The sequence below is a fragment of the Artemia franciscana genome, chromosome 1, assembly GCF_032884065.1.
Source record: "Artemia franciscana chromosome 1, ASM3288406v1, whole genome shotgun sequence".
NCBI classification, from domain to species: Eukaryota; Metazoa; Arthropoda; class Branchiopoda; order Anostraca; family Artemiidae; genus Artemia; species Artemia franciscana.
Genome location: NC_088863.1, coordinates 14,351,773 through 14,365,563, shown reverse-complemented (window position 1 = coordinate 14,365,563; position 13,791 = coordinate 14,351,773). Strand labels below are relative to the sequence as shown.

General features: G+C 36.0%; 1 protein-coding gene and 1 long non-coding RNA gene across 3 annotated transcripts in view; one reads left to right on the top strand and one right to left on the bottom strand.

Annotated features, from left to right (window-relative positions):
* Nucleotides 1–13,791, bottom strand: part of LOC136026152 (uncharacterized) — a 91,084-nt gene that overhangs the window by 7,793 nt on the left and 69,500 nt on the right. The window contains exon 2 of the long non-coding RNA XR_010617219.1: nt 12,902–13,089. This is a non-coding gene — a long non-coding RNA (uncharacterized LOC136026152). The remainder of the gene's footprint in view (nt 1–12,901; nt 13,090–13,791) is intronic.
* The window catches only part of LOC136026126 (protein cycle-like), a 175,948-nt gene that overhangs the window by 143,950 nt on the left and 18,207 nt on the right, over nt 1–13,791 (top strand). For both annotated transcript variants that reach the window (XM_065702429.1, XM_065702419.1), the window contains one exon: nt 2,076–2,182. In XM_065702429.1, coding sequence (XP_065558501.1) covers nt 2,076–2,182 — 107 coding nt within the window. The remainder of the gene's footprint in view (nt 1–2,075; nt 2,183–13,791) is intronic.

Below are 13,791 nucleotides of genomic sequence, written 5' to 3'. Positions count from 1 at the left end.
ATGTGTTTAGAGGTACGGCTTAAGATTGATGAGCAGTAACGAGCAAAGCTTTAATTGAAATAGTTTTTTAATGCAGTTTTATGCTTTTTGCGTTAATCTTTGGGTCATGGAAAATTTTGACGCAATTTTAAAGAATTGTTCAACATTTAATAATATGTTCAGAAATTTCGTCAGGTTTTCCATCACTAAACGTTTTCACGTTGTATAGGTTTCAAAAACTGTCAACCCAAAAATTTCTCTAGCACGGAGATAGAAAAACTAATTAGGGATTCTTGCTAGTTTCTAATAATTACACTTCTCTATTATTCCAAATGTTCTGAATCCAGAAAACTTTGAATCCAGATCAACACTCAATAGTAAAAACCTGAAGGCACAATTTCGAGGAAGTATGTCAGAGAGAACTATCTGAAGCTATGTAGTTAAGTTTTCGTTTCGTCAAACCGTGTTTCCGCTTTCGAGTGGAAAGCCCCGTTCTAGCAGGCAAGCAGGCAGACACCAGGTCCAAATTGAAGATGAACTAAAATCTGTAAGCGTTAAATATATGCGGCAGTTACAAGGTCCCACAGCCAATATATCTTCTTTGAGTGTTAAATAAAAAAAATCTACTGGAACAAAAAACTGGGGACCGAAAGTGCTGCCGTCTATTGTTTCTACCCATTTCTGTTTGTGATTTCAGCTGAGTTTATCATTCGGTTTTTCGCACATGGGATTGCGGTAGAGAAAGGGTATCAGATGTGCCTCTTAAAGTTTAAAAGTTTTCTCATATCTAAAAAAAAATTAGAGTTTTATCTTTGCTCCTTTCTAAGTGATGACGTTAGAAACTTGGCGTACGGCAAAAAAGTGAACTTGAACTAAGACAGATAAATTTTTTCGACAGCAGCTGATAGCTCTTGATGAGCTGATAAAAGTTTGTGTCATCCATTTTTTGGTAGAAAAATTCCTTCATGAGATATACCAGTTTGAAACTTTAAAGGGGTTGACAACTTTAGTAGTAAGGTACACACTGAAACAAAAAATAGGCCGATACAGAACTGGTATCAGATATCCCTCTTAAAATTTGAAAGTTCTCTCAATGCTAAAGAAGTTAGAATTTATCCTTTGATCCTTTCTAAGTGATGATGTCAGAAACTTGGCTTACGGCAAAAATGTCAATTTTTGAACTAAGACAGATAGGTCTTTTTTTGAAGACAGTCGGTAGCTCTTGATGAGTTGACCAAAGCATATGTCATCAATTTTTTTGTAGAAAAACTCCTTCCAGACATATACCAGTTTGAAAGTCTAAAGGGGTTGACAAGATCAGTAGTAAGGTATACATTGAAACCAAAAATAGGCTGATACCAATTGTGAGACATATAGGGAAGTTTTAAGCAACAGTCGGCTGTCATGTCATAATCATCTCTGGCAATGATGGGCTCGCCACTTTTGCTAGTTGGTGTACTTATTATTTGTTTCCGGTATATTTGATGGTAAAACCCTATTTGGTTCCAGTGGTAAGACATATAGGGGACTTGTAAGTAGTAATCAGCTGTTAGGCTACAATCATCTTCAGCAATGAGGGGCTTGCAACTTCTGCTAGTTACAATAAGGGGTTTGCAACTTTTGTGAGTTGTTATACCTATTGTTTATTTTAAGATCTTTACAGATTAACAACTTGAGCGTTTACATCGGAACGACAAAACAAAACCAAAATGCTACTCTCGCAACACTTTACTCGGCGAAGCCGAACAAAGGTTGCCGCAATACCTCATGTTGCCCTTGCAACATAGATCTAATTTACATCTGCAACCTTTCTTTCTTTTAGAATCTCAACAATTACTGGGTAATTTACTGGTGAAGTATTGAGAAGAAATTATGTTACGTGAAGCAGGGGTATGGTATCTTCAAAATTTTTTAGTTAATTCTAAATTGGCGTAGGGCCTATATCTGCTAACCAATGGCTTGCCTGCAATTTTTTAAGAGGGGAACCGAAAAAAAGGTTTATCTTATCAAAAAATTGTAAAAAGAGGCCCAAATGTATAAAGTAGTAATTATTATTATCGTAGTTTGTTTATATATATCTATAATTCTTCTTCTAGAATCTCAACAATTACCGGGTATTTTGCTGGTGAAGTGCTGGGGAGATCTGCCCTTTGCTATATATCAAGGGATGACCTGCCATTGGTTGGTGTGGCAATGAAAATGAGTGAGTCTTTACCCTTTCCTTATATGTAGGAGTGATAGTTACATAGTATGATTTGGTTAAACCATACAGGAAAAGACTAGTCCCATGGCCTTTCAAGCCAAAAAAACTATGAAATTTACAGCTAGATAGCGTTTTAATTCTAAAGGGGTTAAGTATAATACTTTTGGAATTAATTATTTTGTCCTCAATTATTGTATCAACTGTTACCAATTTAATACTAAATAAACACTAAATAAAATAAATAAATTTAACTAAATTTAATACTAAATATTAAATAAATTTAATACTAAATAAAATACTAGCAAGAACGGAGGAGAAGGAAGATAATTTAGCTGTTTTTGCATGTGTAGGTTCATAAAGACTTCTTTGTTCCAAAAAGTAGGATCAATTTTGTTTTTTGTTATTCTCAGCTGCTCTGCCCTCCATAACAATTTTTGATCATTCATGGGCTAGAGATATCGTCGGTGAAACACTTACGATATCTCTAGCCCATGAACGATCAAATTTTAGTTCGGTGCCACACCAAGGTATCGATTACGTTTATTATCACCATATTTGAAAAATAAAAAGTAGATGCCAGCGCCATGAGAGCAATGCAGCTAAAATGACAAGTTTCCTGTTAGCAGTGATTGGTAAAAAAAGAATTAAAAAACTTTCCCAAAAATAAAATGGCGTGTCTCACACTGTTTCCAATTGAGTTAGCTGGTTGTAAAAATTCCTCTTATAAAGTCAAACTTTCAAATGAAGTGTAAGCTTGGCTAGGCGATACTTACCTCACACATTGGTACATTATTCAAAATAGCTTATTCGTTTTTGTAATATGAAGCCAGAGTTATACATGCCAAACAAATTCTGCGAAGACGTCTCTACGATAAACAACCCTACTCACATATCCCAATCAAATCAGTTTCTTCAGAAACTAAAACTCGGATGCTCCATAGCCCTCTATACGTGGGGAGGAGGTAGTGATTTCAGCTGATGTGTCTTTTCAGTTTAAAACTCCAATATTTCAATGTATAAACTATACGAGTCTCTGAACCGCGACGAAATTCAAAGTATCGGTTCGATCTTCTATTTCATGAAAGTAATTTCGTCTAGGCACAGTCTCTGAAGAGCATCCAGCAGCACTTTTTACATCAGCAAGTGGTACTGTTTGTGATAACGCCTATGTCGCCACCATGGATCTTTTGCCGTTTACTTTTCTTTTTCCACAGTCTAATTTTGCTTTATCATATGCCATAGCTATGACCTGTTTCATCCAAGAAGAAATAGTTCCTACTTCTATTTCTCGTGGTTTTATGTTAGAAAAACAGAATGAAGAATCTCTTTCTCTCATTTCTGATTGCCACGTTAGCCGTTCGTATTGCGTAGGTCGATAATATCCTCACTGGACACAACGTTGGATTTACATCAAGCGTAAGTAAAAGGATAGGAGAAGGTATCTCATAAGGCTTTATGGTCTTGGGTCTAAACGAATAAAAGAAATCTGACAGTTACTAAATTATATAGAAATTGCGCTGCATTGAAGCACAAGCCATGAATTTCACTCCTTAGCTGACCACATGCTATGGCAGTAATGAATACCGTCTTTAGAGTAAGATCTTCCCTACTGATGTTCGGCAAGTCAAGAAATCATAGAGATTTTAAATGCTTTAGAACAAGGCCCAGATCTCTGGCAGGAATATTGTGTTGTGCCAAAAATCTGTACTATTTTCTTTAAAGAAGTATCTTTACTGTTATCTGTTCCTGTAGCTAGAGCTAGTGTTCCACATACTGCTTCGTTATAACCTTCCATTTTTAATGGCGCAAGGTTTTGGCTAGTCTTTAGATGTATCATGAATTCTGATAATGTCTGAGTGTTGGCTTCGAGCGGATTAATTCTCGATTAACTACACCAACCTACGAACACTTACCACTTTCCATTATGCAGTTCAGTGAAAGATCGTCGATAGGGTGGGGCAATTGCACGGGCTGACTGCTTAAACAATCCTCTGTTTTCGAGTCCAAGCTCGATATTTTCCAACCGTGTAAATTTAGATTCCTTAGTATTGGGAGGCGCAATGGACCATCCTGGAATAGATCTTTTCGATATACAAAGGTTGAAGGCAAGCCTATTAGCAGGTTGAAAAGATCCGTGTATCATGCTTGGCGAGGTTATTTCGGAGCAATTAGCTTTAAAGTACTTCACAGAATTCTGAACCATCTCTAAAACCTTTGAGACCGGGGCTAAAGGAGGAAAGGCATAGCTGTAGGATACAGCTGTACTAGGGTATTTGTGCCAATTGCAAGGGAATCTGGAACTCGTGAAAAATACGTGTGAATCTTCCAGTTCACTCGCTTCATAAATTGGCAATCCGTACTTGTTTGACAGGGCTCTGAAAACACTTTCATTAAGACTTCAATCCATGGGCAGACCTTTGCCTTCTTTTGCTACTAAGTTTAATGCCCCGGTGATGTGTCTTGCCCTCAACTGAACATTCAGGGTGATCATAGTTTTGAAGAGCCTTAGGGATTCTTAGCTCCTCTTAGTCTCCTCAACAAATCTCCTCCTCAAAAGCTTTTATCGTTTTGGCTACAGCTCTCGAGGCAATTTATATAAAGCGATGTCTCTTCTGGAGACCAAGTCCCTGAATTATCCCGATGTGGGCTCTCTGGGTACCCACCCCATACATAAGTTGGGTTGTCGGTAAATATTGTTTCAAAAACAATAGGGGGCTTGAGAGGAAGGTCTTGGCTCACCCAATCTTTGTTGAGCCGTGGTGATAATGTCTTTTTTATCTCTGTCGTAATCGGGATGTTTAAATCCATGTTGTTCAACAACCTGTCCCACGACCGAAGTTGGGCGTTTGGAAGGTGGCAATAGCTGACGGTGGCACCGACAAAGCGGCAGAAAATGGCTGGACTTGAGGCTAGCCCAAAGGGGGGCACTTTGAGCTGATATATTTTGTTTTTGAAGGTGAACCTTAACCTCGTTCGTGATATAGGTCGTTAATGTCGAAAGAAAACAGGAAATACTTTCCAAAGATGATGATCTTAGTTCATTTCTAATCTAAACTTTTGAATATTTTTCTCTAACATGTTAAGTGATTATATTCATCAAGCAAGGAAATACATCAACCATCAGGAGCAAAAAAAGGCTTTAACGATGGCTTTGCTTAATCTGCAGGTCAAAGTGTGCCCATATGTAAAGGTTATTATACCATTTTAATATACCCACGCCATTAAAGTTCAAATAATTGCATGGCTAAATCACAAACAAAACAACAATCAAAATTATAATACGCAAGCTGATAGGGTCTATCTGTTCAATTCCGACTACAAAAAAGAAACTGATTTGATTTGGATATGTGAGTAGGGTTGTTCCTCGTGGAGATATAGAGATAACCAAAGACGCATTTAACAATTTAAATAAAAAAATACAAGTTTTTTTCAACTGAAAGTAAGGAGAAAAATTTAAACAGAAGAGAGATTATTATATATATGAAGGGGGCTACCCTCTCTTTAACACCTTGCTCTTTACACTAAAGTTTTTTAGTACATTACAAAAAGTTTCTTATTGTTCTAATTAAATAAACCTTGCATCTCAGGAGTCGTTCTTAAAGAATTGGGATACAGTTCAAACTGTAGTGCGAAGAGCTTGGGGGTCGAGGAGGGACCCACCTCCTTCATATACGTAGTAATTTCTTTTCGCTATAAGTTTTAATGTTGCTCCTTATTTTAAGTTAATAAAAACTTTTTTGTTTTATTTCTGACAGTCTTTTAAATAATACCAGGAAAACTTCTTTAAGAATTGTGCTCTTTAAGAATTGGAAAATAATAAAACTTTAGCGTACATAGTGAGGTGTTGAGGAGGGAGCAATTCACTTTATATACGTATTTAATTTTTGCTCGTTGTAAGTTTTAATGCTGCTCCGCACTTTCAGTTGAAAGGACTTGTTTTCTTTATTTAATTTCTGATCGCCTTTTTCAAATAATGCCAGGAGATCTGACCTTACCTCCATGGAAAAATCACTTTACCAAAGGATATATCCTCTACACAATTCAACCTCTTTGAAAATTTACCTCAGACAATTACTCTTAACATCTCCACGCGTATAATTGAGAGAAATTGAGAAAGCAAGACATACAAATAGAATTTTGTGAAAATTCTGGAATTCCCTTAGTATAAACTTCCCCTGAAAAGTTCACCCCCTGGTAACTTCCCTCCCAATGAAGAATTCCTCCCAAGTCCCTCCCAGAATGTAAGCATACTTCTCAATAAAAAATAATGTGTGTAAACAATTGGCAAATTTCCTAAGTTATAGTCCTTCCCCCGGGCCTAGGGGGGTTCATAATATATCTTATGGCATAGTTATTGGGCCTGTATTCGATCAGACGATTTTGGGGAAAAAGGGCGTGGCAGGGTGCCTAGTTGCCCTCAATCTTTTGAGTCACTTACAAAGGGTACTAAACTCTTAATTTATGTTCAAATGAGCCATCTCCCGATATTTTAGGATAACTTGGGTTGATATTGTCATCCTGGGGAAAAAAACAACAAAAAAAAAACAAAGAAATAAACACGAACAAGTGATCTTTCCTCTGACAAAAAAATCCACGTTTTGAAGATAGGAGATTGAAACCACTGAATATGGGGTCTCTGATATGCTGAATCTGACAGCTTGATTTTCATTAAGATTCTTCGACTTTTAGGGGGTGTTTCCTCCCTTTTTCATAAATCAGGTAGATTTTCTCAGGCTTCTGGTCTTTGATGTGTAATACTGCTTAATGAAACTTGCATATTTCGAATTATCATAATAAGCAAATTATTTTAATATATCCATCGATATCAAAATTACGGTTTTTACAATTTCAGTTAATATTGAGCAGCGACGCTCCTTACTCACAGTTTTTTTTATAACGAACTGTTTGTTAAAGTAAAGTTAAGTTTTGCTTTCCCTTAAAATCGCGAAAAAAAACCTTTTTCTCACGACCCTGCAATATGGTTTATTGTGTATGTCCTAAACGTAAAGTGGTAAGCCCAAATTTATTCAACTAACGATTGGATTACAAACCTTTTCTTTGCAATGTTTATTTGGCCAGTTCAGAAAGATCATAGCGTAATTTTATCGTTGCAATGTCTAAGGGTCCTATCTGAGGTAATTTTCAAAAGAACCTTACAAGCTTTTAACAAAAGGAAGATCAACAGGAAAATATAGACCAGGAGGATTAAAATGGGATAGAAAATGCATTGTCCTGCCCATCATTTTTTTAAAGGAAAGCTTGGTAAACAGTTTTGGAAATCATCTTAGAAGTTTTAAAATATCATATACAACCTTTGAAACGGGCCGAGACAAGTTGTACGGGCAAACTTTCCAGTGACCGGTCGTGTGGTTATATAAAGTGGAAATTATAAGTGGCAACCTTGTAAAATTATAGGTCCTTTTTAGAAGATCTTTTTTTTAAAGGAAAGCTTGGTAGAGTTTTAGGAGCGTTAAAATATCATTTACTATCTTTAAAGGGGGACAGCGGCAACTAGTGTGGGCAAAATTACGGTCGTTTGTTGATATTAAATAAAAAAAAAAAATTTTTAGCTGAAAGTAAGGAGCGACATTAAAACTTAAAACGAACAGAAATTACTCCGTATGTGAAATGGGTTGTCCCCTCCGCAATTCCTCGCTCTTAACGCTAAAGCTTTTAATTGTTTTAAAAAGTAGAATTGTGGCAAAGAGTCAAACTTTCTGTAAGTTTGATGCAAGAGAATCCTGCGCCTTTTCATTGAATTTTTCTTCCCCCGTGACAGATTCCTCCAAAGAAAGATCCTCCAACATAGCCCCCTCTCCTCAGCCCCACCCCCAAACAAAATAAAATCCCCCTGAAAAAGTCTGTACACTTCCCATTAACCATTATTAAATGTAAACACTGGTCAAAGTTTGTAACTTGCAGCCCCTCCCCCAGTGATTGTGGGGGAGTAATTCATCCCCAAATACATAGTTATTATGGTTTTTGACTATGCTGAACAAAATGGCTATCTCAAAATTTTGATCCGTTGACTTTGGGAAAAAACATGAGCGGGGGAGGGGGCCTAGATGCCCTCCAATTTTTTTGGTCACTTAAAAAGGGCACTAGAACTTTCCATTTCCGTTAGAATGAGCCCTCTTGTGACATTCTAGGACCACTTGGTTGATGGTTTTTGACTATGCTGAAAAAAAAGGCTATCTCAAAATTTTGATCCGTTGACTTTGGGAAAAAACATGAGCGGGGGAGGGGGCCTAGATGCCCTCCAATTTTTTTGGTCACTTAAAAAGGGCACTAGAACTTTCCATTTCCGTTAGAATGAGCCCTCTTGTGACATTCTAGGACCACTTGGTTGATACGATGACCCCTGGGGAAAAGAAAAAAAAACAAACAAACAAATAAACACGCACCCGTGATTCGTCTTCTGGCAAAAAATACAAAATTCCACGTTTTTGTAGATAGGAGCTTGAAACTTCTACAGTAGGGTTCTCTGATACGCTGAAACTGATGGTGTCATTTTCGTTAAGATTCTACGACTTTTGGGGGATGTTTCCCCCTACTTTCCTAAATAAGGCAAATTTTCTCAGGCTCGTAACTTTTGATGGGTAAGCTTTGATGAAACTTATATATTTAAAATCAGCATTAAAATGCGATTCTTTTGATGTAGCTATTGATATCAAAATTCAATTTTTCGGAGTTTTGGTTACTATTGAGCCGGGTCGCTCCTTACTACAGTTCGTTACCACGAACTGTTTGATATAAGTAGAAATTACATGTGGCAACCTTGAAAAATTTTAGATCCTTTTTTTAAGGAAAGCTTGGCAGAGTTTTAGGAGCGTTAAAATATCATTTACTATCTTTAAAGGGGGACAGCGGCAACTAGTATGGGCGAAATTCCGGTCGTTTGTTTATATATAAGTAGAAATTGCATTTGCCAACCTTGAAAAATTTTAGATCCTTTTTTAAAAGATCCTTTTTTTAAGGAAAGCTTGGCAGAGTTTTGGAAGTGTTAAAGTATCATATACGATCTTTAAGCAGGGCAGCGGTTACTCGTATTGACAAAATTCCCACTGATCGGTAGTTGGTGGATATAAAAAGTAGAAATTATAAGTGGCAACCTTTTATAAATTTTAAATCCTTTTTTAAAAGAACCTTTTTTAAAAGAAAGATTGTCAGAGTTTTGAAAGCGTTAAAATATCAAATGCGATCGTTAACAGGGGACAGCGACAACTACTGTGGGCAAAATTCCCCCCTGAACGGTCGTGTGCGGTTGCATAAAGTAGATATTACAATCTAATTATATGGTTTTCATTAATATCACTTGATGTTTAAGGGCATTTACCCCCTTTTTATAAAATTGGGCTTTTGATGAGTAAAATTGAATTTTATATACTTTGAATAAGCGTCAAAATTTGATCTGATCTACTGTCGCAAGTCTGTTCTTTAGTTATGAAGTTTCTCTTTTTTACAGTTTTAGTTGCTTTTGGCCCGAGTCGCTCCTTACAATGAGGTGATTGACAATGCTCTCCGCTTAATGGGACTTAGAAAAAGGGTTTAAAGGGACAGTCAAAACTTACTGCCAAAAAGCACTTTTGGCCTGAGTCGCTCCTTACAATGAGGTGATTGACAATGTTCTTCATTTAATGGGGCTTAAAAGAGGAATTTAAAAGGACACACTCAAAATTTAATTGTAAATTTATTATTCGTGGGAATAATTTAACATACATGTTTTGTTTCAGAACCTATTCCTCTTTTATCTTCCAAAAATCTATAATGATAATGAGAAAAAATTAAATAGCTGCCTGCCATGTAGCTTATTAGTGCATATTTTTGATTAAATAGATTGTAGGTTCATTAAAGTAAAATGCTGACCTTGTGTTTTAAAATTACTGTCCTCAGGCAAGAAGGCTTAAGTAGCTGATTTTCGTTCATAAATATGACTTCTGATTATTTGTTTTAATTCTGAATTTTGTTTTTATTACATGATTTGTTATTGAAATAACAGCAAATTTGTGTTTCGTGAAGTCTTTTTTAAAAATATTTTGTTGTAAAAGACATACTTGCCTCTTTGAAAAGTCATGGGAAAGAAAAGTTTTAAATCTACCAACCTATAGTAAGACTAAGCCTTAAGTAAAACCTCAATTAAGACTACAAAAATTAAGTAAGATACCACCTATTCCTACTTCTACAAACCTTGCCATTAAAATCCTCGATTTCAAATACCATATATATATTGTTCATGGAATATTGCACAACTGCACCTGGATATGCTCAAGCAGTCACAAGTAGCTTCAGTCGCAGTCATAAGCTGTTAGAAGCAGTTGGACTCGTATTTGCAGTGACACGTAGTCGCAGCAGAATAAGTAGCAGCTGTAGTAGTAGTAGCAGAGGCCCTTAAAGTTTCAACTAAATAACTTTAACCATTCCTGAGATATTTCAGATGCGCCTTTTTGAAAACCTGGATGCACTTAGTGTATTTTATTTAGTTCAGAATTTGGATCTGGTGACTTTGGGAAAAAACTGAGCGTGGGAGGGACCTAGGTGCCCTCCAATTTTTTAAGCCACTTAAAAAGGGCACTAGAACTTTCAACTTCCACTAAAATGAGCCGGCTTGGAACATGCTAGACCACCGGGTCGACACGGTTACCCCTAGGGAAAAACAAAACAAAACAAAAGAACTAAACAAATAGACACGCATCCGTGATCTGTCTTATGGCAAAAATACAAAATACCACATTCTTGTAGATATGAGCTGTAAACTTCTACCATAGGGTACTCTGATACGCTAAATCTGATAGCGTATGACTTTTAAGGGGGTTTCCCCCTATTTTTAAAATAAGGTAAATTGCCTCAGGCTGATAACTTTTGATGGGTATTAATAAACTTGATGAAACCTATATATTTGAAATCAGCAGTAAAATGCAATTCTTTTGATGTAACTATCGGTATCAAGATTCCGTTTTTTAGAGTTATGGTTACTATTGAGCCGGGTCACTCCCTACTACAGTTCATTATTGCAAACTGTTTGATTCGGTGTGGCAACAAAAGAGAGAATTGAAGCAACGAAAGATTCTTAATAGTTGTATAACAATGAAAAGAAAAGTCGCAGAAAGTCGTGGTTTTCGGGTATGATTAGACCTGAGATGGACCCACGACTTAAAAAAATGTTTTCATTTTGATGTTCTTAGAACTTTATTTCTACAGCTTCCGTTGGTGCATTGGTTCATGATAAAATAATATCCAATAGAAAGGGAAACTTGTATGTGTTGAATGTGTTGAACTTTGAGCATGGGAAAATTAAAAATAAACCAGCACCGCTAACAGTGCAGCCTCTGGAAGCCTCAATAAATAGCAGAAATTTGGATAACGAATGCAGTTAGATTGTGATAGAATAGGAATAAAGCTGAAAATACTCGGTAAGTGGTCACCTGGAAACTTCCCTAAATGGCAAAAATATAGATAATGAATATAGTTAGTTTGTAATAGAATAGGATTAAAGCCGGAAATACTCTATTAGTGATAATTAGTTACCATCCTTATGGGACTTAACAGATGGTACAGGTGATTTTATTTTTGAAACTAGTGCCCGTTCCGACTTTTGTAAATTTTTCTAGGACCTAAGTGACCATGAAGTCAAGAGGGGTTCAAAGCCTGTCTTATCTCAAAAATTTCCATTTTCTTCGCTACAGACAGCAAATGTTTAACGAAGCTACTACCTTTTTTTTTTTTTTTTTTTTTTTTTTTTTAATGCCAACAATAAAATTTGTTTGGAGCACTTGGTACAGAAGTGAAACCGACCGTTTATGTCTGATAATTTAAAATGACTGACTTCACCGCTGTTTCTATCATTCTTGTTGGATGTATGGTAGCTGTTTTTTGGTCGCTTTCGCTTATTGCGCGGATTTTGAATGTAACCAGATATCTATTTAGGTAATAAATCTGTACATTTTACTTCAGTTTGCCTCGAAATAATGCAGTAATTGTTTCTTGTCTCGAAATAACTAGAAAAACAAATCCTTGATCCAAATTCTTTTGCTAACAACTGCTTTCATCAATCTTGCACCAGAGTTGTTAACAAAATGACTTAGTAATAAAAAACCCATATAGAAAAGTTAGGGGACTTTTCCAACCTCTCACATTGATTATTACGGTTACCATGACACAAAACTTCCAGAATTACTACGGGAATTAAATAATTGCGGTAGATTTGAGTGGTTAACTAAGTTCGAAACTGTTTCAGTGATAAATCAGCTATAGTCAACCTGGAGATTAAAACATGAAATAAACGGACAACCTGTAATGTTTAAAAATTGAAAAGGAAACTAGCATGTAGCTTCTTCTTTTATACACCTTTAGTTACTATCCCTTAGGATGCTCAATGACCATGACAAGCTGTAGCTGAATATGGTGAAAAATAGTGACAAGGGAGGAGCCAGAGGCTTGCAAATTTCCATATTGGGAGATTATAGTAAATTATGGTAGTTTATAGCAGAGAATCAAACAGTTTGGGGTAACGAATCGCAAGCAAGGACCTATTTGTGCCAATGTATGCTCGAACTATAGAGTTATCATATCTTCTATTTTTTTATTATTGTTAAAAGTGGGCTCATAAAATTGAATCGAGGCTCAAGCCACAAAAACGTTGTCTCCTAATACCCATAAAAGGATCTAATAGCTACTGAATTATTGGTAATCTCTCAAGCCTGGATTTAGAAATAGAGCTACCTGTTTCGTTTTTCCTCTTTGTAGAAGAACCTTTCTTGGTAGAGTTAAGGTGTCCACCATTGTCCTAAAACTCCATACACCAGATTCAGACTGCCTTGGATATGAAAACCCATCCATCAGAAATGGGTTCAGAGGCACCCATCAGAGGTTTCAGGAGAGGGTTGTCACCACTATCTCCAATTGACACTCTACAAAATAAAATTTTCATACTAACAATTTTTTTTCAAGCCTTCATTTCACGGTGATTCCAAATGTACGGTTCATTCAATTTAAAAATTTTTGTAAACACCTAAACAGTTGGGATTCCCAGAAAATTTGCTTAGTTGCTCTAAAATTTGCTCTAAGCAAAAAAAAATAAATAAAAAGGCAGAATTATACAATTTACAGATTGTTAAATTTTTGGATTTGATCCTAGTAAATCAATGCATGTGAAACAACTGACTATAATTTATCAACAAGGGATTGGTTTCGTATTAAACGGTTGATTTTTCACCTATTCCTCCTGGCAAAAACAAAGGAGCAGGATGTCGCCTTTTAGGTGCTCTTTAGAGGGTTCCACATGGAATTTGCAATGATAGCAATCTTTATGAAAACTTTATAATTATATTTGCCATGCCAAAAACTTTATTTGAGGTTCTTAATTCTTAAATGCAGACCCAGGAAATTTGCATTTTTTTACAGAATCTTACTTGCTGAGGTATATTTATTGTTCGTTTCTATGTTTATTGAAAATATTTTATTCATTTCATTATGTTGTGGGTAGAACATAGAGAAGTGATAGATATTATAGAGGGTCTTTTTTGACAAAAAGCAACTAAAGGTTCGACTTTCGATGTATGTAGGTTGTGTCCACTAAAGATATGCATATTTTTACCTAGATGAATTTTATC